Below are 26,320 nucleotides of genomic sequence, written 5' to 3' on the forward strand. Positions count from 1 at the left end.
AAATTTTAAAAAGGCATTTTTTTTACAGGTGCGCTGAAAAATGATTCTGCGCACACCCAAAACACGCATCTACACTACTGCAGGCCATTTTGCAGTGCATCTTAGTAAAAGGGCCCCTTACTGAACAGGAGAGGCTCCTGCCCCATTAAATCGCACTGAGCAAACTATCCACTTATATTCAGTGGCACTTAACCAACCAGTGCCACTGAATATCGACAACCATTGCTGTAGCTCTGCCCAGGCGGAGCCAAAACAGTCCGGGGGTGGAGTTAGGGTGGAAATGGAGATATGTGGGCAGCAACGATATTCACTGCAAGTGCCTACATACAGGGCCGCCGAGAGACTGGGCCGGGCCCGGGACAAGGCTGCCCCTGGGCCCCCCCCCCCCCGAGGTCACAGCTGCTCCCCCCTCCACCCGCCACCGGGCCGGGCCCCTGCACTATATGTAAACCCTTCAAGAGGTAGTGTATCATGATTTAGGCTCTACACTTTTTCTGATGTTTTGGTGCTACCTCAGTAAGGTCAAAACACAATCTCTCCACTGCAAAACACTATACACAAACTTGTGCAAAAACCCACTCATAACCTTACCAAACCATAACAGCACTAATTCCAAGGACAGGACGAGCTACAACCTTATGCATGGAAAGGCAGCACTATAATTACACCGGGCTTTAAAACACCAGTACACAACCTAATGAAAAACAAAACAAAAAGGGCTGCAAATACTACACACTAGCAGAATACTGTAACTTATCACACATGAAAAACACATGGCAACAGATAAGACACAAGGAACTAGAAATAAAAAAAAATATGAAGGCAAAATACTGAACTAGAAAGTTACATGAAGAAGTCAGACTCAGCATGCAGCAATACTAGAAAAATTGAAACTTACATGAAAAACATCACAGATACACATTTCCAAAAGCTGACATAAAAAATTCTGAATAAAATACTTTTTTCTACCTTTGTTGTCTGATCATAGTTTTTCTATTCGCTTTGGTCCCAGTGTCTTCTGTTTTATGCAGTGTCTTCTTTCCATTTGATATTTTTTTCTCTCACCATGTCCACCATCCTCCTGTGTCCTTATGCGTCCTGTCTACCATCTGTAGCCCTGTCCCTATCATTCCTCCAGTTTCAATATCTGCCCTGAAAGTGTTCCGATCCAGCCCTTAAATTCAGCAATTTCCCCTCCATCCATGAGCATTTCTCCTCACTCCCCTCCATCCATGTGCATGTACTTCCTGTCTTCCCTCCCCTCCATCTATGTCCAGCATTTCTCCTCTCTCCCTTCCCCTCCATCTGTGTGCATCTCCTTCCTTTGTCTTTCCTTCCCTTCATCCTTGTCCAACATTTCTTCTCTCTTCTCTGCCCTCCACTCCATCTATGTCCAGCATTTCTCCTCTCTTCCCTCACCTCCATCCATGTGCATCTCCTTCCTGACTTCCCTCTCCTCCATCCACCCATATCCAGTAAATTTCCTCTCTCCCCTGCCCCCTCCAATCATCCATGCATGTTCAGCAATTCTTCTCTCTCCCCTGCCCTCCCCTCCTGTCCAGCAATTCTCCTCTCCCCCTGCCCTCCTATTCAGCGAACTCTTCTCTCTCCCCCATGCCCCTACCGTCTTATCCAGCGATCTCTTCTCTCCCCCTGCCCTCCCCTCTTGTCCAGCAATCTCTTCTCTCTCCCCCTGCCCTGCCTTCCCCTCTTGTCCAGCAATCTCTTCTCTCCCCTCCTGTCCAGCGATATGTTCTTTCTCCCCCCTGCCCTCCCCTCCCTCCGAGATCCAAGGCCCCCCTCCCTCTCTCTGAGATCCAAGCCCTCCCTCCCTCCAAGATCCAAGGCCCCCCTCCCTCCCTCTGAGATCCAAGCCCTCCCTCCCTCCGAGATCCAAGGCCCCTCTCCCTCCCTCTGAGATCCAAGCCCTCCCTCCCTTAGAGATCCAAGGCCCCCCTCCCTCCCTCTGAGTTCCAAGCCCTCCCTCCCTCAGAGATCCAAGGCCCCCCTCCCTCCCTCTGAGATCCAAGCCCTCCCTCCCTCAGAGATCCAAGGCCCCCCCTCCCTCCCTCCCTCCCTCAGAGATCCAAGCCCTCCCTCCCTCAGAGATCCAAGCCCTCCCTTAGAGATCCAAGGCCCCCCTCCCGCCCTCCCTCCGAGAACAAAGCCCCCCTCCCTCCGTCCGAATGTCAAAAGCGATCTTCTTACCTCGTGGTTACAGCGCAAGCAGCACACAGTGAAAAGCGTGCAGGCTCGCACTTCAGCCTTCCTTTGTCTGTCTCTCAGCTGAGGTCCCGCCCTTGCAGAAACAGGAAATGAGGGTGGGACCTCAGCTGAGAGACAGACAAAGGAAGGCTGAAGCGCAGCCTGCACGCTTTTCACTGCGTGCTGCTCGCACCGTAACCACGAGGTCAGGTAAGAACAAGAAGATCGCTTTTGACATGATTTGGATGGAGGGAGGGACGAGGGAGGGACGGAAGGCGGGCCCTGGAACTCGGGTGAAAGGGACGGATGATGGGTGGGCCCTGGAACTCGAGAGGGACGATGGGCGGGCCCTGGAACTCGGAGGGGAGGGACGGAGGGGCGGAGCTATGGGCATGCGGCGCCGGGCCCCCCTGGAGGCCCGAGCCTGGGGACTTTTGTCCCCCCTGACCCCCCCTCTCGGCGGCCCTGCCTACATACCTAACTGGGCAAGTTGAACTGCACAAAAGGCTGTCTATCTTTGCCTGGTTAGGTAGATGCGTATGGCACTGAATATTGGCATACCTGCGTACCTACCAGGTGCTGCTACTCACCTGGACATCCAATGTCTGGGCTTAATTCAGCTTCAGGTGTCACCAATTTAAAAACTACTGACTACTACAGGCTGAAAATTGCCTCCTTTATTTTCAGAGGGGTCAATATTCAGCTCGCAGTGGTAAGCGGCTTGCAAGCCGCTTCCAGTCACAGGTAGGCCTAACCATAGATGTTCAATGCCGGGGCTTGCACGTCTCTTGGCACTGAATGTCTGGGTGTGAGAACCGGCCAATATTCAGACCATGTAAAGTTAGGATGGCTGCTTTGCTGTTCTAATTTTATGTGGTTACTTAGCCAGTTAGTGGACTAAACATTGCCACTAACCAGCTAAGCTGACACTGCCTATGCTCAACCCACGGCCCATCTTTAACTTAGCTGGTTAGGGGATGGCCAGTTAGCAGGGATATTCAGCAGTACTAACTGGAATAACAGTGGATAGCCCCACACAAGTGATTTAAGTGGCCAGGAGCCTCTCCTACCCAATGAAATCACTTTGAATATCGACACCAGAGCTATTTTGTCAGGCATAGAGTGGGCAAAGCCCCCTAGAAAACAGATTCCTACAACACTGTGTCCATTATATGCAAATCTCTTTCATGCATATTCTTTGTGGATATCCAGAAAACTTGACTACCAAAGGGGTACTCCAGGACCGGGCTTGGGAAACACTGTATTAAATAGTCTAAGATGAACTATAAACAAGAGGGATTACAAAAAACTCAATTTAAAATATGTCACCAACTACAGTAATTTAAGTATTTATGCATACAATTAAGCTGTATCAAAAGGGGAGAATGTGAAATATCGATTTTAGGGACCTTTTTGGCACTCGAGACAGGCACCACCTAATTGCTGTTGATTAGCAAACCACAATCTAAGAGAAATACACGTCTTGCTCTTTTTCATTCCAACCTCATTATCTTTCCTGGATAATTATTTCTAAGAATAATGTAAGAGATTTTAATGTAACTACGCTTGACAAAGCTGGGTGATTAATATGGTATATGGAACTTTCTGTGATGCATAAATTAGTGTTTTTGAAAGAGAGGGATTGCATATTAGTTTGTAGATCCTGGAATAATAAATTGAATTCTGGAAGTAATGATGAAGAAATCACATTACTGAAAAACACATTGTTTATGCACAAAAGAGCACCCTGGGCATAGGCAGATGGCATACCAAACTCAAACCTGGCTCACAATTCATTGTTAGCAGTGAGTAATTCTTTTAAAGTAAGTCATTGAAACATAAGATCACAGTTTCCAGTTTTCTGCAGAAGCTCAAGGGCAGATTCAGGAATAAGAGCTTTTCTGAAATTCAACCAACAAATCCGAGTTATTAGTAGGAAGGGCTTTACTTTGAGGTAGATACGTTTTGTCCACCCAGTTCTTGAACTCTCTTCCCTTGAGATCCTTCTTCTGACTCTGGTCATCGCTGAACTTGAGTATAGTTATATCATGCTGTGCAAGTTACCCAACTCGGACAATTACAACCAGTGTAAAATACAGCTATTTTTATTTGGCAAGAAAAAGTACAATCGTGTTTCTTCTCTTTTCATATCTGAGCACAGGATTCCCTTCAGATACTTGACCATCATCCATCAGGTTCTACACTTAGGTCTACCTTTATTACTTTCCCCATCCCTTATGTCCCTCAGTGATTTCTCCACTCCTGTCAGCAACACATTTTCGTTATGCTTTCTCATCATCAGATTTGGCTTGACTAGATTAGAAATTCTAGATTTAGTGCCATCACCCCAACCCTATGGAATGGGATTTCTCTTTCTATTAGGGCTAAATCCCTTTTTCAGAAATTGTATTGTTTTCTCAAAACTTATCTTTTCTCCCAGGCCTTTTCACAAGCTTAATCTGATACCTCTCGTTTGAGCCTACTTTCCGTCTATTGGTAGCAGCATGATGTTTTGTGTCCCTTTGTTGTTTTTTTTCCTATTCCCAGTGCTCCTGTTTTTGTTGGAAATTGTAAATCATTTTGGCAAGAACTTGATTGAAAAGAGTTTTTGCTATTTTTAGCTGAAGCTTGTGTTTTGGGGAAAGTAGCAGGTATGTGAGTGTCCTTTGGGTTCAGTGAGCCCACACGTGAGTGAGTAGTGTGTTGTTTATAGATCCTGAGGAACCGAAGAAGAGAGATTCTGCCTGAGAATCATTCAAGAGTTGTAGAGTGGACGGGTGCTATACAGAATCCTGTCTGAAGGAGCCCCAATGAGAGGAAAATAAGGAAAAGGACATTGCGAGTCAGTTCCACCCTAATTGTGTCTTTTATTTTTATGCTTCATTTGTGAAGTAGCAAATGAAATTATCCTTTCAACCACCTAGTAAATATTAGGACAATATTCAAAGGAACTTATATATTCACTGCTTTAAGAAGAGACCTGAGAAAAAGTTTCACCATTCTTTTACCAGTTTCTAGACTCCAAAGAAGGATATGTTCATGTTAGGCCACTGGCGTAACTAGAGTTAACTGAATCTGAAGCAATTTCCAATATGTAGACAAAATAATTGACAGCTTCCTTTAGGTTCAATAAGTACCAGTTTCAGACAATTGTCCTGCATAGTTAAGACTGATTTGTTTGAATTTTGGACACCTGAGGTAGTCACAAGAGTGCTGAACCATGGCTGTTATCTAGTTTCTTCTTACAGCAGATGAGCAAATCTATTTTGAAAATATTAATTTGTTTATATTTGTAGATATTGTTTGGGTAGCAGGGGCGTAGCCAGACACCCAATTTTGGGTGGGCCTGGGCCCAAGATGGGTGGGCAGAAGAACTCCACCCTATCCCAGAAGTGATTTGCTCTCTCCCTCTTACGATATGTTCTCTCAAACATCTCCCTCTCCCGCATACCTTTTAAATAGCAGATTTTCATCAGCAGTGAGCAGCAACTAATACATTGCTCATGTTGGCCCCACAGCCTTCCCACTGATGCAACTTCCTGTTTCCGCATAGTTGGGAATACATCAGAGGGAAGGCTGTGGGGCTGGTGAGAACAGTATGTATCAGTCGCTGCTCGCTGCAGGCGAAGATCTGCTATTTAGAAGTTATGCAGGAGGGACAGTTGTTGGGAGTTTTCGGCTGGTGGGGCTTGGGCATCCCTGCTAGCCACATCATAGGTGCGCTGCTACTGGGTGGGTCTGAGGCCAAAGTGGGTGGGCCTGGGCCCACCCGAGCCCACCCTTGTCTACGCCATTGTTGGGTAGTTTGGGTGTGGACCACATTGTTCCTAGTTGTGACATCTGTCAGTGATGTTACCTATTACGATTAAACTATGAATGTTGCATATAATCAACATCTTCAGTAAGGAAGCCTACTGTGCAAGTATATGTCAGCTTACAGCACTTGCAGGCATTACCTAATTTTATAAGACCCCAATGTAACCATGTAAATTATAAGACCCCATGTAACCATTTTACATGCAAAAATGATTTATAAAATTAATCACCAAGAATATAAGCAGAAAGAATAGTCTCAGTAGTACTGAATGCTGTTATTTCCTTATTTTTGTTACATTTGTACCCTGCACTTTCCCACTCATGGCAGGCTCAATGTGGCTTACGTGGGGCAATGGAGGGTTAAGTGACTTGCCCAGAGTCACAAGGAGCTGCCTGTGCCTGAAGTGGGAATTGAACTCAGTTCCTCAGGACCAAAGTCCACCAACCTAACCACTAGGCCACTCCTCCATTAACCCATAAAATTGTAACCCATAAAACTGTAGCTTCTATTTGCAAACCTTTTCTTTGAAAATTGTTATGAAGCTCCAAGTTCACACAGTCTTTGTCCCAATACATTTAGGAGTCAAGTTTATAAGTGAGTGCTCCAATTAGGCACCCTGAGGCCGCATAGTAGATGCCTACTCTATAACAGAAACTGTTATTCTGGACGTGAGCCCTTGAGCCCAGACCGAGGCCTAGTATAGGATTTTGGCCAAGGCCTAGGGTAGACCGAACAGGCCCTACGCACCACCCTAGCCACCAAGCCCTGCACACACACAACAGCCAACAGGCACTACCAGAAAGTGGGAGATAAAGCATTCAGGCGGGCCTCACGGCTGATCAGGAACCAAGTCACACTCTGGAAAGGGAGAAAGAACAACAGGGTTCCCCACGGAACTAGGCCACAAGCAGCGCACACAGTGTAGGGTAGAGACACAAAGGAAGGGGTGAGAGGCAGAAGCCTCTAAATGTATACAAGGCTGTGCCACAGGACGAACAAGAATACAGGAAGACCCAGAAAGAAAAACTCCAGGCTGAACCATTCAGCACTACAGCATACAAGGATACAGGAAGCCCCACAAGGGAACACACCAGGCTGACTATACAGCACACAATGGGAAAGGGAGAACTACCTAAGGAATACACAAAGCTGGCCCCACAACACCCAAGGGAAAAAGGGAACTGCTAAAGGAATAAACAGGGCAGAGCTACTCAGCAGACAAGGAGAAAGGGGAGTGTAAGCAGACAGAGGTAGCTGCCTTGACACACACAGATCAGAAAAGGAACACTGCTCCCTAGAAACAGGAGACAGATACAGCAAACAAAGAGAACTAAAACAAACAAACAGGAGCAGAATACAAGGAGGGGGAGGCAGAACCACAGGGAGCAGAGCAGAAGCTCAACACAACAAAGGGAACAGAGAGAGAGAGAAAGCTAAACAAACAAACTGAAATGATTCAAGGCACAAGCTTACCCCAGACAGCACAACGTTAGAGCAGGAGAAAGCAAACCAGGTGTGGGGAAGTGAGGCAATCAGGCTCATGCTGGGAATACCCAGCACACACACACACACACACACACACACACACACACACACACACAATAAACAAGCACGAGGAGAAAGGCAAAACTCCAACGTGAACACAAGCGCCCAAACACAGGCTGGCTTCAGCTGAGCAAACAAAGCAATCAAACGCTAAAGCAAGAGTTGTAGGGAAAGGTAGGCTTAAGTAGAACAGGCTTCTGACATCTGCTCTTTCAGACGTCAGCTCAGCCCCTGACAAGCCAATCAGAAGTGAGTCCCAAACATTCCCCTGTCTGCTAGCAGAATCATAACAGAAACTAGACACTTAAGTTCCGTTAAAGGTCAACTGAAACTGGTGGTTTTGGTTTTGGTCAAAACCAAATCTGTGAATCTGTGTCTGAAATTTGCACTTGGTTTCGGCCAGAACTGGGACTAAAACTGAAAACGGTTACTCATGGGTCTTCCCAGACTAGCCGTTGCCTCTGCAACCCCCCCTCAGAAGAGGGTCAACTAATTGGCCAGCCACCCAAACCTCCAACCCCTCCACCTTTCCACCACCCAAGGCCCTTCCCTTTGCTTTAAATGGCTTGGTGGTCTAGTGACTTCTTCTGGGCAAGAGCTATCCCCATTTGATCTTCCCCCACAGGTTCCTGAGCCAAAACTGCCAGGACTTCCCATAGCATCCTCGCAAGACAGCCATGGGAGATCCTGGTGGCTATCTTGGGCTTGGAAGCAGCAGAAGCAGAAGCTTCCACTCCTAAAATGGCCATCGGGACCTACCAAGGCAGTCTTGACATCCATTTTGGCTGAGGACTCTGTGGAGGCAAGAGAGACTGGGAATCAATTTTGTCCAGAAGATGATACTAGACCATCAGGCCATTTAAAGGTAGACCCAGGCTTTCAGATGGTGGGAGGGCAGAAAGGTTGGGGTCAGATTGCCGGCCAGTCCAGGAGGCCCGCCCTCTTTCATGGGGTGATTGCAAGTAAGGGAGGTGGGGGAGAGCATTGGTTTCAGCCACAAATGCATGAGCGTTTTCAGCTGACATCCAAATCTGGATTTCAGGTCGGTATCAGTGCCAAGGTGTAACCAGGTATTGACATGCCTAATATTTAGGCACTCACATTTATACCAGTCCTAGAGATAGCATAAATGTGGGCACCTAAATATGGCAGGAACATGAAACATAGTAAATGCTGGCAGATAAAGACCTGCACGGTCCATCCAGTCTGCCCAACAAGGCAGATAGAGTCAGGGCCGCTGAGAGACTAAGCTGGGCCCGGGGTAAGGCCGCCGCACCCCCCCGCTACCCCCCCCCCCCCCCCACCGCCGCTGCAGTCCCCAGTCTCACCTGCCTACCCTCGGCTCCGTCCGCCACCGGGCCCCTTGCATTAAAATCAGCAGCGCCTCAGCTCTGTTAGGAAAGGCAGATCGCCTCCCTTCAGGCCTGTATTCTCAGTGGAGGAGGGTAGTTAGTGGGGTCCCGCAGGGGTCTGTGCTGGGTCCGTTGCTTTTTAATGTATTTATAAATGACCTAGAGATGGGAATAACTAGTGAGGTAATTAAATTCGCCGATGACACAAAATTATTCAGGGTCGTCAAGTCGCAGGAGGAATGTGAACGATTACAGGAGGACCTTGCGAGACTGGGAGAATGGGCGTGCAAGTGGCAGATGAAGTTCAATGTTGACAAGTGCAAAGTGATGCATGTGGGTAAGAGGAACCCGAATTATAGCTACGTCTTGCAAGGTTCCGCGTTAGGAGTTACGGATCAAGAAAGGGATCTGGGTGTCGTCGTCGATGATACGCTGAAACCTTCTGCTCAGTGTGCTGCTGCGGCTAGGAAAGCGAATAGAATGTTGGGTGTTATTAAGAAGGGTATGGAGTCCAGGTGTGCGGATGTTATAATGCCGTTGTATCGCTCCATGGTGCGACCGCACCTGGAGTATTGTGTTCAGTACTGGTCTCCGTATCTCAAAAAAGATATAGTAGAATTGGAAAAGGTACAGCGAAGGGCGACGAAAATGATAGTGGGGATGGGACGACTTTCCTATGAAGAGAGGCTGAGAAGGCTAGGGCTTTTCAGCTTGGAGAAGAGACGGCTGAGGGGAGATATGATAGAAGTGTATAAAATAATGAGTGGAATGGATCGGGTGGATGTGAAGCGACTGTTCACGCTATCCAAAAATACTAGGACTAGAGGGCATGAGTTGAAGCTACAGTGTGGTAAATTTAAAACGAATCGGAGAAAATTTTTCTTCACCCAACGTGTAATTAGACTCTGGAATTCATTGCCGGAGAACGTGGTACGGGCGGTTAGCTTGACGGAGTTTAAAAAGGGGTTAGATAGATTCCTAAAGGACAAGTCCATAGACCGCTATTAAATGGACTGGAAAAATTCCTCATTTTTAGGTATAACTTGTCTGGAATGTTTTTACGTTTGGGGAGCGTGCCAGGTGCCCTTGACCTGGATTGGCCACTGTCGGTGACAGGATGCTGGGCTAGATGGACCTTTGGTCTTTCCCAGTATGGCACTACTTATGTACTTATGTACTTATGTCCCGCCCTCGTCTGATGTAACTTCTGGTTTCCGCGAGGGCGGGACACAGGGAGGGCCCGAAGGGAGGCGATCTGCCTTTCCAAACAGAGCTGAGGCGCTGCCGATTTTAATGCAGGGGGCCTGGTGGCGGACGGAGCCAAGGTCAGGCAGGTGAGACCAGGGACTGCAGCACCGGCGGCCTGACCCTGGCGTCGGGCCCCCCTTGGAGGCCCAGCCCGGGGAATTTTGTCCCCCCTGCTCCCCCCTCTCAGCGGTCCCGGAGAGAGTTAAATCTGGCACTCTGCATAGGCTCCACTTCTTCATGATTTAACACTGGTAATCTTACTCTTTGTCTCCCCCTGCCAATTTTGGGGCACAGACCGTGGAAGTCTGCCTGGCACCAGTTCTACTTCCCAACTACTGAAGTTGTTATCGAAGCCGATTCCAGCCTTGATCCTAATCTGCCTTTGCCATTTACAGGATGGTAGAAGTCTGCCCAGCGTTGGTCTTACTTCCCAACCTCTGAAGCTGCCATCAAAGCTCACTCCAGTTATGAGGTCATTTGAGTCTTGCTTTAATTGAATTCCATCCTTTTTCTATACAGTGTTCCTCTGGGTTTATCCCAGTGGCGTAGCTACGCGGGGCCTGAGGGGGCCTGGGCCCCAGTAGATTTGGCCCTGCCCCCCCATGACCCCCTTGAACTCCCCTCCCGCCACCAACCCTCCCCCACCGTCGCTGTCCACCCCGCCGCTTCAGGTACCTTGTTTGCTGGCCCGCCAGCCGAAGAGAGTCTAGTTCTTCAGCGCTGGAGTAGCGCCTTCATTCAAGGAAGTTCCTGGCGTGATCAGCTGTTTCTGACACCTTACGTCACATAAGGCATCAGAAACAGCTGATCACACCAGGAACTTCCTTGAATGAAGGCGCTACTTCGGCGCTGGAGAACTAGACTCTCTTCGGCTGGCAGGCCAGCAAACAAGGAACCTGAAGCAGCGGGACGAGTGGCGACGGCGGGAGAGGGTTGGTGGCAGGAGGGGGGTTCAAGGGGATCGTCAGGAGGGGAGTTCAAAGGGGGTCGGTGGGAGGAGGGGTGCAATACGGCGGTGGCGGTGGCATCAGCTGGGGGGGCGGCGGTGGCGTGGGGGGGGTGGCTAAACAGTGCCCCCCCACCTAGGGCTGTGGCCCCTGCTCCTGGCGAGGTCTGGCTATGCCCCTGGTTTATCCCACGTGTTCTTGAATTCTGTAAGTTACCAATGAAAATGGGAGCCCTGCCTAAGTCCCGCCCATGCTCCGCCCCTGTGTATGTGCCCCTTGCAAATAACCGCTATGTTAGTTAAGTGGGTATTTGCAGATTAGTGATTAGGTGCCCATCTAGCTTTTACATGGGTATGTCCATATAAATGCGCCAACGTGCTAGTATTCTAAACATTTACCCACACAATGTGTACATAAATGTGGGCGCTTAGGTTACAGAATTGCCCTTCAAAGGAGCAATTTTCAAACTGGTGGCATCTGAATTTGAGGATCCAGAACACGCGCCCATAATTGTGAAAATTATAGTTTGTATAATGCCTATGTTTGTAGAGCTTCTTATAAAGCAAAATGAAGACCAATCTGTGATACAGTGTTGCAGTGAACATATGCGTAATTGTCAAAATTAACATGTGATATCTGCAAAACCTCTGCACTAACTAGAACATGAGAAGGGCTATAGTGCAGTTAATACAGAGAAAAAGTAGCTTCCTTGCAATCACTGTAAAGCAGATAACACAATGCAGTTAGATACAACTGATGAGCTGTGCTTAACTGCTCTGCATTATTTGCTGCATAAACAATTAATGTACAGTAACTACCGCCATCTTATCTCTAAGGCTCAGTCCCCACTCATTCCACACCCCAAAATGCTAATTTTCTCATTAGCTGTTTAACCTGGGATTTACCCCAGGCTATCTGTTAATACACTGTGATCAATCTTAGGGGCATGAAAAAGAAGTTGCATAGGTTGAAAAAATTTATAGAATGAAACAAACATAGGGGCCCTTTTACAAACCCGCGGTAGAGCTACCGCAGCAATTTCATGCAGCAAATCGGCCCTACCGCTGGGCTACTGCAGAAGCCCGGCAGTAGTTCCTGTGTGTGCCGCGCACCATTTTCATCACTCAAATTTTTTTTTTTAGCGCCGGGGGCTTACCCAGCACTAATCAGCATTGTCTGGTTAGCGTCGGTTTAGTGCGAGAGCCCTTACCGTCTTCTAACTAGGAAGCAGTAAGGGCTCCCCCAGGAAATGGCTGTGCGGCAAGTGCTTAACTAACCACACAGCCAATTCTACTCTAAAAAAAATCCTTTTACCCACTGTGGTAAAAGGGGGCCTCGGCGCACTGCAAACCCATGCGCCAGTTCCACTACAGGGGTCCTTTTACTGCAGCTTGGTAAAAGGAACCCCATGATGTTTACCAGGCAACTAGAGGAACATACTCGCTTATTGCTTTAATTTGCAGCAACTACTTCTACTCAGCCTCGGTGTCAAGAACAGCAGAACTCTTTTTAATCTGCTTTCCTCTTAAGGGGTTCCAGTAAGGGTCCTGGTTGATTTTTAACAGTCCAGAATGTGCCTCTGAGCAAGTAATTTAATGTGCTTTAAACTATGCTTCCAAAACTACTGATTGGATGATACACGTGATATTTTGAACAGAAGAAAGATTGAAGCCAATAAAATTAAACCCTGGAACCTAGGTGGGAAGGGCAGGACAAGGCAGAAGTGAATAAGAGACAGACACTCCTTGATAGAGGTATCAGCTGGCACAGTATTCTTGGAAGTGTATGTTTATTTACACATAGTTAGTATAATAAAACTATTCGTTCCAAGCTTGATCTTCATGGAAAAGAGGAGCAGATGACAAGACTCTGATAATTTGCTCTGAAGAGCGAAGTATTGATTACCAAAGGTAAGAACCCCCCTTACATATTTAAAGGAGAGTAAATATTCAAAAACAGCGCTGAAAATCTAAAGCTTATTTGTCCTGGGAGAAGCTCTTTGAAAATAGCGCTCGTACTTTTCAGCTTTCAGTGATGTACATATAAAGGTCATTTATAAACAGCACGAGCTAATTCGGTTAGTGTGCGCTGTTACTAAATGGATATTAGCTTTATATCTGTGGTACAAAATGACCTGTATGAACAATCCTGTGTATACATGTGTAACCTCTGAATCAATATTTTATTCTTTCCCATGAGATTTTATCTTTTAATAAAAAAGGTAGGGAACAAATTGTCCACAAGAGATAGACATAAATTAGGGTGCAACATCTTGAGAAACCGTATAAATATAGTTACAGTGTAAGAATTGTATTTCAGAGATTTGAAGTCCCATTTTTCATAGGGATTGTGTTTTACAAAACACTGCGCCAAACATGGAGCCTTTTGTAAAATACGTACAAGGATGCTGAGAAATACACAGGTATTTACTGGCATGTACAATGCAAGCAGTGATTTTAGAAGAATCAAGGTAGAGAAAAAGAGCAACATCACCCGCAGCTTCCATCTCCAAGTGCCAGCATTTATCCCCCAGATTCTGTATATCGCACCTAGCATTCTGCGCTGAAACCCAAGCATATTCTATAACAATGCGCATAACTTAATTGACGTAACAAGCTAATCAGCATTGATAACAGCACTTAACAAGCAATAATGAACACTGACAATAATTAGAATTTACACAAACTCGCTAAGACTATTGTGTAATGAGCTGCGTCTAAATTCTAATGTGTGCAGTTGAAAAGGGGCATGGCTATGGGCAGGGAAATGGGCATTTTGTGGGCGTTCCAAAATTTACACGTGTAGTTATAGAATATGACCCAGTGTGCGTAAATCTACGCACAGGGATTTATGCCACGTTTTCATTGGTGTAAATGGAGGTGCTTAGTTTTAGGCACTGGGATATCAACTAAGCATATTCTGTATACCGTGCCTAAATCTAGGTGCTGCTTATAGAATATGCTTAGTCAGAAATGTTTACCGCATGGATTTTTTAGGTGCCTTACATAGAATCTGTCCCTATATATGGAAGTGGTGATTTTGCAACTTCTACACATAAGTACCAACATTTATATGTATAGTATCCCATTTTCAAACATCTATACATTTAAGTGGTACTAATTAGCTAGCAAAACCACAAAAAGTTTTAACTTTGAGGAAAAAATTAAATAACTGGAAATGGAAGGAAATTTACCCCCTTAATCACTCGTTTATAGCCTGGACTGAATTGAGCACTTTTATGAAACCTGTGCACGCCTCAGAGCGGACAGGACATTAAAAAAATTATACATGTATTCTCATTATAAAATGGGAAATATGCATGCAGGGGATCTTTTATTAAGCTGGAAGCAAGACTACTGCTATGGTCAGTGACATCATTTTGAAAACATAGCTGAACAGGGCAGGAGAAGCTGAACAGCTTGGAAAAGAGACGGCTAAGGGGAGATATGATAGAGGTCTATAAAGTACTGAGTAGAGTGGAATGGGTAGATGTGAACTGCTTGTTTACTCTTTCCAAAAATACTAGGATTAAGGGGCACACAATGAAACTACTAATTTAAAACAAACAAGAGAAAATATTTGTTCATTCAACATGTAATTAAACTTTGGAATTAATTGCCAGAGAATGTTGTAAAAGCAGTTAGCTTAGCAGGGTTTAAAAAAAGGTCTGACTAATTTCCTAAAAGAATAGTCCATAAGCTTAAGATGGACTTGGGGAAATCCACTGCTTATTTCTAGGATAAATAGCATAAAATCTGTTTTACTGTTCTGGGATCTTGCCACGTACTTGTGACCTGGATTGGCCACTGTTGGACAGGATACTGAGCTTGATGGACTTTCGGTCTTTTTCAGTATGCTATGTTCTTATGAGTGGAGGAGGACCACTGATGCACCTTGCCACTGAACCACCAGGGCTCACCTAGTAAATCCTGGAGTGGATGGGGGGGGGTCTGAGATGACGGTTGAGTAGGGGACAGGTGAGGGGGATCTGTACTTTATGGGAGGGGATTGGAGGATCGGAGAGGGGTGAGAGATGAGAGAAGGGAAAGCTGATCAGGGGGTTGAGGGAATTGGAGGATTGGACTGACACGGTGGGGGATCAGAGAGGGGAGATTGGGGTGGGGGGGGGGGGGAAATGGAGGGACAGGTAGTGCTACCACATCTGTCCTATAGACTGTTAAAGGGCAATGAATTCATTAAATGGGCATCAGCATTTACCTGCCACTTGTTCATGTGAATGTACAGAATGCCAGCACTTTCGCACGTTTATTCTATTCTATTCGTAGCTGGATTCATCACGAATTACAACAAGAACACCTCAAACAGATGGAATTACATGATAACTCATCAGAATAGAATAGACTAAATTAAACTACATGTACATCTAAAAATAAAAATCTTCAACTGTTTTCTTAAAATAATAATTAAAAAAAACACAAGAAGAGAGAGATCTAATATGATATGGAATTTTATTCCAAACTTTTACAGCTAGATACTGGAACAAATTACTCAACTTTTTAACCTAACTCCCCCAAACTTTGGAAGCAGTAAGAGTGAGTCTCGCCCCACAGCTAAAAGAATTATATATTTAGACAAACAAATTGAATTTTGGCAGCGAAGTGACTAGGGCATAGCTATTAACATGGGCTACCATTCAGGCATGTTACTGTATCAGTAGCTTATATTATTTTTGCACAGATCCCATTTTATGCAATGAGACTTCATTTACCACAGGTTGGGCTATTTTAGCACCGAGTCTTGTTGCATAAAATAATGAGTGGATGGAACAGGTGGATGTGAAGCGTCTGTTCACGCTTTCCAAAAATACTAGGACTAGGGGGCATGCGATGAAACTACAGTGTAGTAAATTTAAAACAAATAGGAGAAAATATTTCTTCACCCAACGCATAATTAAACTCTGGAATTCGTTGCCGGAGAATGTAGTGAAGGCAATTAGCTTGGCAGGGTTTAAAAAGGGGTTGGACGGTTTCCTAAAGGACAAGTCCATAGACCACTACTAAATGGACTTGGGAAAAATCCACAATTTCGGGAATAACTTGTATAAAATGTTTGTACGTTTTGGGTAGCTTGCCAGGTGCCCTTGACCTTAATTGGCCGCTGTCGGGGACACGATGCTGGGCTCGATGGACCTTTGGTCTTTTCCCAGTTTGGCATTACTTATGTACTTATGTACTAAAGAGGAAACCTGTACTAAAATAGAACAACTTGAGGTAAAATAACATGTATTAACGGTAGCCCATGTTGATAACTTCTCCCTTAGTTACTAAAAATTGGTGTTAGTAAAATAACACATGTTAATGATAACCCAAGTTGATGACTATGGCCTAAGTGCTTTTCTATATGGCACACCCAAGTGGCAGAGCAAGAGGGGCATTCATATGGGTGAATCATGGAAGAGGAATGGACAGGGCTGCCACTTATGCATGTGACTTATACAAATACTGTATGTTACATGTGTCCCTGCTGCATTTACATGATTGCAGTTGTGCCAGGTCTATGGCAAGTGAAACTGCAGGCGTGTAAATGTAAGGTGTGCCCGTGCCAGGTTGTGCTACTATTATATAATGGAATCTGGGTGCCCAGATACCGATATGGAACAGGCTTTCACCCTACAGCATCAGGGCACCTGAAAGGAGGCACCAATTATAGAACTGCTCCCTTAGCATGTGGACTGCGTTACATGCTTAGTAGCATGGAGGGCCCATGCTATCAGTGCAGGCATGTTACATGTAACTGTCTCCCTTGTATGGTAGATGCAAAGTATACCCCCTGCATTTAGGAGACCTTTTACAGGAGCATAGTGGGCCTACCACCGCTTTGCCGCACGGCCATTTCCAGCGCTGAAAAATATTTTTGCATTTTCTAGTGCCAGGAGTGTGCCCAGCGGTAATGTTGCTGCCTGGTTACTGCTGAGCTTCCACTGGAGCCCTCACCACCTTCTAAATAGGAGTCGGTAAGGGCTCTCTCAGGAAGTGGCTGCACCCAAATGCCTTTGCTTAGCACATGGTCATTTCCTTCCCCTTGCAAAAAAAAAAAACCTTTTACCCTCGATGGTAAAAGTGGCCTCACTGCGCGGCAAACCGTTCCACTGATGCCACCACAGGGCCCCTTACTGCACATGTTTTGCAATTAGCTTTCGTTAATTTTGCTGTTCATGCACATAAGTTCAAATCCGTGCCACATTTTTAAAAAGAACCCCAAAACTTTCAGCCTGCCCAAACCTCGTTCTAAATTGCCCCTTTAATATCTCTGAATCACAACCATCTACATGTCTAAACAGTGGCTTTCTGAAATCACCATTTATATATATATATATATATATATATATATATATATATATATATAGCTAATCTACCTGTGTTACTTTCTTGTTGTGATTTCCTTGTAAATGTGTGATCAGATATCAGTCAGTTAAATACATATTCTTTGAACCATTACATCTGTCAACCTTTTTGGCTATAAAACATGTATCTCCCCTTTGGAGTTAGCTCTCAGTGAAGTGTTTTATTTCCCCGTAGTGTCAGTTATGCAATATTTTCTTTGATTTCGGTTTGATACCTTTACAAGTCTCTATCTTTGACTGGTTTAACTTAAGTGGTCAGGCGCTGAATATTGCCTTAACCAGTTAAGTTTTAGCAGCCAAAAATAAAACCGGATATTCAATGCAGGTGACCGGATATGGCCCGGCAGTGGACATTATGGGCCCCTTTTACCAAGCTGTGGCAAAAGGGGGCCAGCGCTGGCATTAATGTATGTTTTACGCACACGCCGAGGCCCCCTTTTACTGCAGCTGGTAAAAGGGAAGTCTCACCTTCCTGCAGGAAATGGCCGTGTGGCAAGTAAAACACTTGCCGAGTGGCAATTTCAGGATGAGCCCTTACCGCCACCCATCGAGGTGGCGGTAAGGGCTCCTATGTTAACCCAGCGGTAACCGGGCAGCGCACGGCACTGCCCAATTACTGCCAGGTACACTCCAGCGCTACAAAAATAAATAAATGTAGCACCGGAAATGACAGCGCACTAGGGGTGGGAAGTACCGCCGAGCTGCTGACGTAGACCGGCAGTACTTCCTGTATAGCGCGCGGTAAGCCCATGTTGGGCATACTGCCGCTTAGTAAAAGGAGCCCTAAAAGCGCTGCCTACCACCGGCTGAATATTGGATGGTATGAACATAGTACTGTATAATTACAATAAAGTGTATAACTTTTGCACAGCATTTAGGTAAGCCAACAGTGAAGAAGAAATCTCATGCTTGTGTGTCAGTCTCAGGTCTAATTAGAACTATTATTCCACTGAAAAAGGGTCATCAGTGATAAAAATGACGCTCTTTGTTGAGAAAAAAAATAGGCAGATTCAGTCTACTAAAGACATTTTCAGCAAAATATAATTTTAGTACATGCAAAGTAGAATATATTTTCTGAGTATTTTCTCCACTTCTGTGGCTGTGGCAAAATATTTTGGGTTGCAGAATCCTTTCTCTGTCACTGTAAATGTGCTACATTTTCATCTGCATCAAATTTTCAACAGGGTTCACTAAAACCTTATTCCTAAGGAATTATTTTCCTCCGTTTTTATTCCTGTAGCAAAAACTAGTTTACAGTCTATGCACAGATGCAGTACATCAGGCACTTATTCAGCAAAATGCTAAATTAATTTATCAGCTGAAAAGAATTGATCAATTCATCCTTTTGCAAGACACTGACCCACAGTTATGAAATGTTTGCATGATCCTTAAAAAAAGGGGTCCGTGGTGTTTGTTCTCCAGAAACACATCCTCTCCTCATGTGTTCATATAGGACAGAGGTTCCCAAAGCTGCTCCTGTAAGCACCCCAGTCAGTCAGGTTTTCAGGATATCTACAATGAATATTCATGAAAGAGATTTGCATGCAGTGAAAGCAGTGCATGCAAATCTTTCTCATGAATATTTATTGTGGATATCCTGAAAACCTGACTGGCTGGGGTGCCTCCAGGACCAGCTTTGGGAACCATTTATATAGGAGCCCTTTTACTAAGCTGTGTTGAGCACTAATGCGCACTTACTGCCGGATTCTATATAGCGCGCCTAGAGATCCATGCCGAAATCCAGGTGTATTCTATAACAATGTGTGCAACTTAATTGGCTTAACAAGCTAATCAACATTGATAACAGCACTTAACAAGCAATAATGAGCACTAATTGGCAATACTTAGAATTTACGTGTACAACTTGCTAAGCGTATTCTGTAATGAACTGTGCCTAAATTCTAATGTGCGCAGTTTAAAAGGGGTATGTTATAGAATATGGCTCAGTGCATGCAAATTTATATGTAGGGATTTATGCAAAGTTTTCGTTGGTGTAAATGGAGACGCAGAGGACCAGATTCTATATATGGCGCTTAAGAAAATCCACATGCAAAACATTTCTGCCTAAGCATATTCTATAAGATTTAGGCGCGGTATATAGAATATGCTTAGTTGATATCCCAGCACCTAAAACTACGCGCCTCCATTTACACATAAGTACATAAGTATTGCCATACTGGGACAGACCAAAGGTCCATCAAGCCCAGCATCCTGTTTCAAACAGTGGCCAATCCAGGTCACAAATACCTGGCAAGATCCCCAAAAAGTACAAAACATTTTATACTGCTTATCCCAGAAATAGTGGATTTTCCCCAAGTCCATTTAATAACGGTCTATGGACTTTTCCTTTAGGAAGCTGTCCAAACCTTTTTAAACTCCGCTAAGCTAACTGCCTTTACCACATTCTCTGGCAATGAATTCCAGAGTTTAATTACACGTTGAGTGAAGAAAAATTTTCTCCGATTCGTTTTAAATTTACTACATTGTAGCTTCATCGCATGCCCCCTAGTCCTAGTATTTTTGGAAAGCGTGGCCTAGATCTGTGCATGTAGATTTATGTGCACTGGGCCATATTCTATAACTATGCATGTAAATGGAATGCCCATGAAATGCCCATGTCCAGATGTGCACTCAATTAAGTTGCCTAACAAGCCAATTAGCACCAGTAATTAGTGCCAACAATCAATTATTGGTTTGGATTCTTGTTAAGTGCTATTTTATAAAGATCCACGCGCAAGTTTTATAGCGCGCAACTCAAAAGTGTGCATGGCCATGGAAGGTGCATGGGCGGGTCGGGGTGTTCACTAGAGATATATACAGTATTATGGAATACCGGGCATCTGCCCCTAAATTATGTGCCAGGATTTACACCAGGTTTCAGTTGGTGTAAATCCTCGCACTCAATACTTGGCGTGGAAATCAGATCTAAGCACTATTCTATAAATGGCACTTAACTCGCCATGCTTTTTATAGAATAGCGCTCTGTGAAGTTTTTTCAGCGACATTTACTGACTGTAGTCCTAAGTGCATGGGATTATTGGAGGCAGTGGCGTAGCTAGGTGGGGCGCCAGGGGAGCAGTCGCTCCCCCAAACGTAGTTCTGCCGGCGTGGGTGCCTATTTTTTTTCATCCTGTTGCAGTGAAAATGTGTGCCGGCACCAGCGGAAGTCCGCTATCTCTCCCCCCGCGCCGTCAACTTGCCTCATCCTGGCTCCGCTTCTGATTGGAGGGGTTGTGTTGGGGCAGAAAATAGATATAGAAACACTCTTCAGCTAGCGCGGTGACATTACTGATGTGCTAACTGGCAAGCACAACCATAATGTAGGAGCTCTTAGCGCCTCCTAAATAGTAGGTGGTAAGTGCTCCTGCGTTAATTTTTTAAAATGGCCACACGCTATTCGTTCCCAGCCAGATATTCAACAAATAGAAAAATACCTATTTGATGGCTACACTAGAAATGGGCTTAGCAGATGGAAAAGTCCTGCGTTAGGGCCCACTAAGTCCATCTAGTAGCACAGCTTAGTAAAAGGGCCCCATAATTTTAAAATTGATTTCCAGTACTCCATAAACATTTATGCTTTTAAGTCTTATTTACAGCAGCGAGAGATAGAGGTCACTCTACTGATGAATATTTCCACTTGCTAAGGAACCTTCAGAGCATTACAACACGACCACTTATTTTTTTTTCCACTGCGCACGACACTCATTCTTTGTGGGCCTTTTTTACTAAAGTTTTGCCGAGTGGCAATCCGAACTACCACTGGCCATAGTTCCACCTCGACTGTGTGCCATTCCTGGCGCTGTGGAAATTTTTTCCATAATTTTTAGCGTGGCGCTAACCTAGCGGTAATCGTGCAGCGCCACGTGCTGCCCATTTACTGCCAGGTCTCTGCAAGATCCCTTACCGCCACCTCAATGGGTGACAGTAAGTGCTCCCCCTCCCCCATGGCCACGTGGTAAATGCAATTTTACCGCATGGCCATGTCAATTTTCGGCCTTTTTTACCCGCTGCAGTAAAGAGGGCCCTGGCATGTGGCAAAAACAGCTGCTGCCGCTACCACGGGGCCCTTTTTACTATGTGTATAATCTACATTTCTTTTATTTGGATTCTGTCTAATCTGGAATATTTTCCATCTTTTGATAGCTTGTGCAAGAAGACTGCTGAAGCCGAAGCCAAAGCCTTCAAGCAAACTTCAACTGAACGCTACTAGTCCAAGAATCATGACATGTTAACGCTACATCATTACAGGGTAGAGCGGCAGATTAGGTTAAGTTCCAATAGTTGAAATAACAGCTAAACCAGCAAATAAGCTCACAACTCAAAGGAAGATGTCAATGAATAACTCTCCAAATGTATTTTTTGAGGCAAACCCAGGTAGCCCTACTCGTTTTCAGGTCAACATCATTAATGAAGGTCACGATAATTTAGCATGTGAAGAGGACAAAGACCCTCCACAATATGAAGAAACTTCTTTTGTTGATGAAGAACATAGACTCAGAATTAGCTTTAGGCCCAGAAATAGGGAATTATATGGCAATATCATCCAAAATGGGGAAACTATAAAAAGCGATGGAAGTTTTCATCCTTATGACACCCTTAATAACACATATTATCTGAAAACATTTGGCCATAACACAATGGATTGCAGTTCCCAAGATTGACTATTATCGAAATACTGGCAGCATTAGTGGGGTAAAAAAGACCAGACCCAGCTTGATAGAAATTCATGAACAGCTCTCAAAGGTAAGTTAAAGAAAGCCTGCAATACTTTCTTTTTATTAATTGTCTCTCTCTAACGCAAGTGTTTGTTGTTCTGTAAGTAGTAGGTATCTTATGCTCAATTATGTGAATGTAAATTTAAAGCATGAACCAGGTAGAACTGACTCATCTGAATAAAAATACCCATATTTAATCAATATGACCTGAGGCTAATATGCCTATGAGAGGTGGAACACATTCATTATTTCTCCTTTACGTAGTGAGGCTTGTGTGAATAAGGGGCATAGTTGTCGACATGAGCTACTATTAAAGGCAGAAGTTATCAATGTAGGCTACCATTAAGACATGTTACTTTAACATTAACCCCTGTTAGTAGTCATAGGTCTCATTACACAGAATGGGGCCTGTGCTAAATTGCCCGAGTTAGTGGTCAAATAACATGTCATAATGGGAGCCCACCTTGATAACTCTGTCCCAAAGAATCCTTAATATAACATGAAAGTGCTCCAAGCATGAAAGAATAAATACACTTAGGGGTCCTTTTACTAAGGTGCACTGAAAAATGGCCTGTGCTGGTGTAGACGTGTGTATTGGACGTGTGCTGGTCCATTTTCAGCGCACCTGCAAAAACGGCCTTTTTTTGGGCCGAAAATGGACGTGCAGCAAAATAAAAATTGGCGTGCGTTCATTTTGGGCCTGAGACCTTACCGCCCACCCATTGATTTAGTGGTAAGGTTTCAGATGTTAACTGAGCGGTAATGGTCTATGTGCTTAGAATGACGATTACCGCCCGGTTTCTGCCGTGCGCCGGAAAATAAAAATGACTTTCCGGCACACGTAGTGGACGTGCATAAAATGAAAATTACCACCTGGGCCACGCAGTAGCTGGGTGGTAACTCCAAATTGACATGTTGTTGAGCGTGCATAGGTGCCTACTGGCTTAGTAAAAGGGCCCCTTCGAAAGTATGAGGCTGATATTCAAAGATTTGTCCTGATAACTTCTCAGGTTGTCCAAATAAACCTTAGCTTTGTTAAAAAACAAAATAAATAAATGAATAAAATTAAAAAAATATTCCTCCTGCCAATCAAAATTTATCCAGTTACGAGAAGGCATTGCTTGGGGCGTTTCAGGGGTGCAGTTTAGTTTAGCTATACAATGCTGATATTCAGTGCTCTCTGGCTAAATTAACTAGATAGATCTGGTTGGATGACCAAAAAGGCCTAACGTATCTGGTTACATTTATATTCAGCTGTGGCACTTAACGAGTCAGGTCTACTGAATATCTGCTATGGTGCTGCTGCTGCTGCTTGGAGTTCTGCTTCCTTCCTCTGTTTTTTCTACTCCCTTAGTTTTATAAATAAGCATTTTGAGCTTGATTTTATAAGAGGATGCCTATCTGAGAAGCCTCAAAAGTTGTCTATTTTAAGTCTGTTGTATAAAGGCCGAAAACCCAAAACAACCCCACTGTGTGTGAAAGTGCAATACACCACACAAAAGCACATGCAATTAATAACCAATGGTACAAAACCTCATTTGTAAAAATATTCATAATTATTGGTGATTTATAGAGTCTTCAGAATGGAGCAGAAACCACACATTTCATGGGTCTTCATTAAGCAGCACATACTCAGTTGATATGTTTGGATACCTAAACTATTTTTGTGCATTTAAACCACTTGTACACATGCACACCTATGACTTAATGTGCATACAATTGATTTGTATAGGCAAAACAGTTTTAGCATACATACAAGGGCCAAATTCTATAAAAAGCACTGCAAAAACTGCGCTAAGCAGTGGCGTACCAAGGGTGGGGCGGTGGAGGTGGTCCACCCCAGGTGCTCGCTACAAGGGGTACAGGGCGCAGCCGTGTGGCTGTCGGCTCTGCCGGTTCCCTGCTCCCTCTGACGTTACATCCTGTTCTGGGGCAGGGAACTGGCGGAGCCGACAGCTACGAGGCTGCTCCCTGCACCCCCAGGGAGGTAAGAGCAATATGCTTGGGGGGTTAAGGTGATGCGCCAGGGGGGTGTCATGCTTCACGGGGGAGGGGTGATTTGCTGGGGGTGGGGGTGATGCGCCAGGGGGGGCACAGTGTCAATCTGCCCTGGATGGCAGCCGACCTAGGAACACCACTGGAGCTAAGCGCTATTCTACAAATGGTAGTGAAAGTTAGGTGGTTAGCAGTACCAGGATCAGTGCCTAACTTTAGATGTGAGCATTTACACCAAGCAAACCCTGGGGTAAATCCTCGCACTGAAATTAGGTGCAGATCACCTTTATTTTATAACAGCGTGCATAAATTATACGAATGCCCCTGGTCCACCTATGACCCTTCCATGGCTGCGCTCCCATTTGGAGCCATATGTAAAATTTACTTTATTAGTGCTAATTGGCTCATAATTCAATTAAATTACATGCACAAATTTGCACACACAATTTTAAGCACATTTATAGAATTTGAGGGAAGATGCACATTTAAAACAAATGTGTGGGAAACTATTTTTTAAAAACATACAAAAATCGGGAACATACAAACACCAGCCAAATATTTTAGCTCCTACTGCATTCACACCTTCAAAGCAGGAGGTAATTTGTGTGAGAGAGTATGTGCATTGTTAGGATTGTTCAGCAGAGAGTCTATTTGATAAAGGCAGATAAGCATCCATGTTGTCTTTGTCCAAAAAAAAACATTTCCCATAGGTAGTCTGGGGACCTTTTACAAACTTGTTAAGAACACTAGTATACACTGAGCTTTCTAAACTCATGTATTGAATGCAAAAGGAGAAAATCCCTCAGTAACCTATCGGATTGCAAATCCTAGGTTACAACTGGTGTATGTTTAACTGTTGATTAGTTTCTATCATAGGGATTAAAAACTCCTTGTTTTTTTTTTCTTTTTTTATGCAATTTCGGTTTTTTAAAGTGCTTTAACTGAAATTCTAAAGTGCAAACATTTATGTGCAATACAATGTGGGAGCGCCGAATGCATAAACAGCAGCACTTAGCTTATGTTCGACGGGGCCACCGTTTTACCCGTATTTGGCTTGTTCAGGAACTTGTGCTGCATAGTTTGACTTTCACATATTTTCAGTAGATCAAACTACAGACAAACTGGCGGTAAGCCCAAAGTGGGTTTACTGCTCGCTAATAGGGAAGTACTGCTGGGCTATCGCAGCAGCCTGGCAGTAGTTCCCACCTCCAGTACGTGCCATTTCAGTGTGTACCCAGTGGTAATCACTGCCCGGGTTACCTCTGGGGTAGTGCAGGAGCCCTTACCGCCACCTCAATTGGTGGCAGTAAGTGCTCCTCCCTGAAATGGGCTCGTGGCCAGTGCTTCACTTGTTGCACGCCCATTTCTTTTTTTTTTTTAAACCCTGCCTTTACCCACTGCGGTAAAATGGGGACCTCGGCGCGCATCAAAACACGTACCGATGCCAGCACAGGCCTTCTTTACCACAGCTTTGTAAAAGGACCCTTCTGGTTTGAAATTACTTCCTGTGTGGCAGTGTGCCTAAAGGTGCCTTTAAATCCAAGAAAAGAAATTACGTGCATAGGGGATGCATTTTCCTCCAGCAATATCAAAGCATAACAACGTACTAAGGGCCCTTTTGCTAAAGGGTTGGTGCACTGCAGTGGGCTTGCCACGCGCCAAGCTAGAACAGCCACAGGGCTACTGCAGGAGCCCTATGGTAGTTCCCACCCACAGCATGTGCCATTTCCAGTGCTACAGGGATTTTAAAAATTTGGTAGGCACCGGCATTTAACCAGCAGTAATCGGACAGCACCACGCACTGCTCAGTTAACAGCAAGTTAGCACTGAAGCCCCTTCCGCCATCTCAACGGTTGGCGGTAAGGGCTCCCTACCAAAATAGCCATGCAGTAACTAGTTCATGTACCGCATGACCATTTCTTTTCATCAAAAATGGACAGCCTTTTACCCGCTGCGGTAAAAGGGGGCCACAGCGCATGTCAAAAACACAAATTGACGTTAGCGCAGGCCCCGCAGCTTAGTAAAAGGGCTCCTAAGTTTTGTTTTGGTTGCTGGTGCAAACTCCACAGGTAAAAGGTTTCTGTTGTGCTTGCATCAATGCTGGAAGTTGGATTATTGTCCCCTTGTGTGAT

At 44.8% G+C, this 26,320-nt stretch overlaps 1 protein-coding gene across 1 annotated transcript in view; it reads left to right on the forward strand.

Moving 5' to 3' along the window:
• Window positions 1-12,845: 12,845 nt before the first annotated feature.
• The window catches only part of SLC12A1 (solute carrier family 12 member 1), a 222,896-nt gene continuing 209,421 nt past the window's right edge, over window positions 12,846-26,320 (forward strand). The window contains 3 exon segments of the mRNA XM_030189548.1: window positions 12,846-13,024; window positions 21,622-22,121; window positions 22,123-22,221. Coding sequence (XP_030045408.1) covers window positions 21,807-22,121; window positions 22,123-22,221 — 414 coding nt within the window. The 5' untranslated portion in view covers window positions 12,846-13,024; window positions 21,622-21,806.

Source organism: Microcaecilia unicolor, chromosome 1, assembly GCF_901765095.1.
Source record: "Microcaecilia unicolor chromosome 1, aMicUni1.1, whole genome shotgun sequence".
NCBI classification, from domain to species: domain Eukaryota; kingdom Metazoa; phylum Chordata; class Amphibia; order Gymnophiona; family Siphonopidae; genus Microcaecilia; species Microcaecilia unicolor.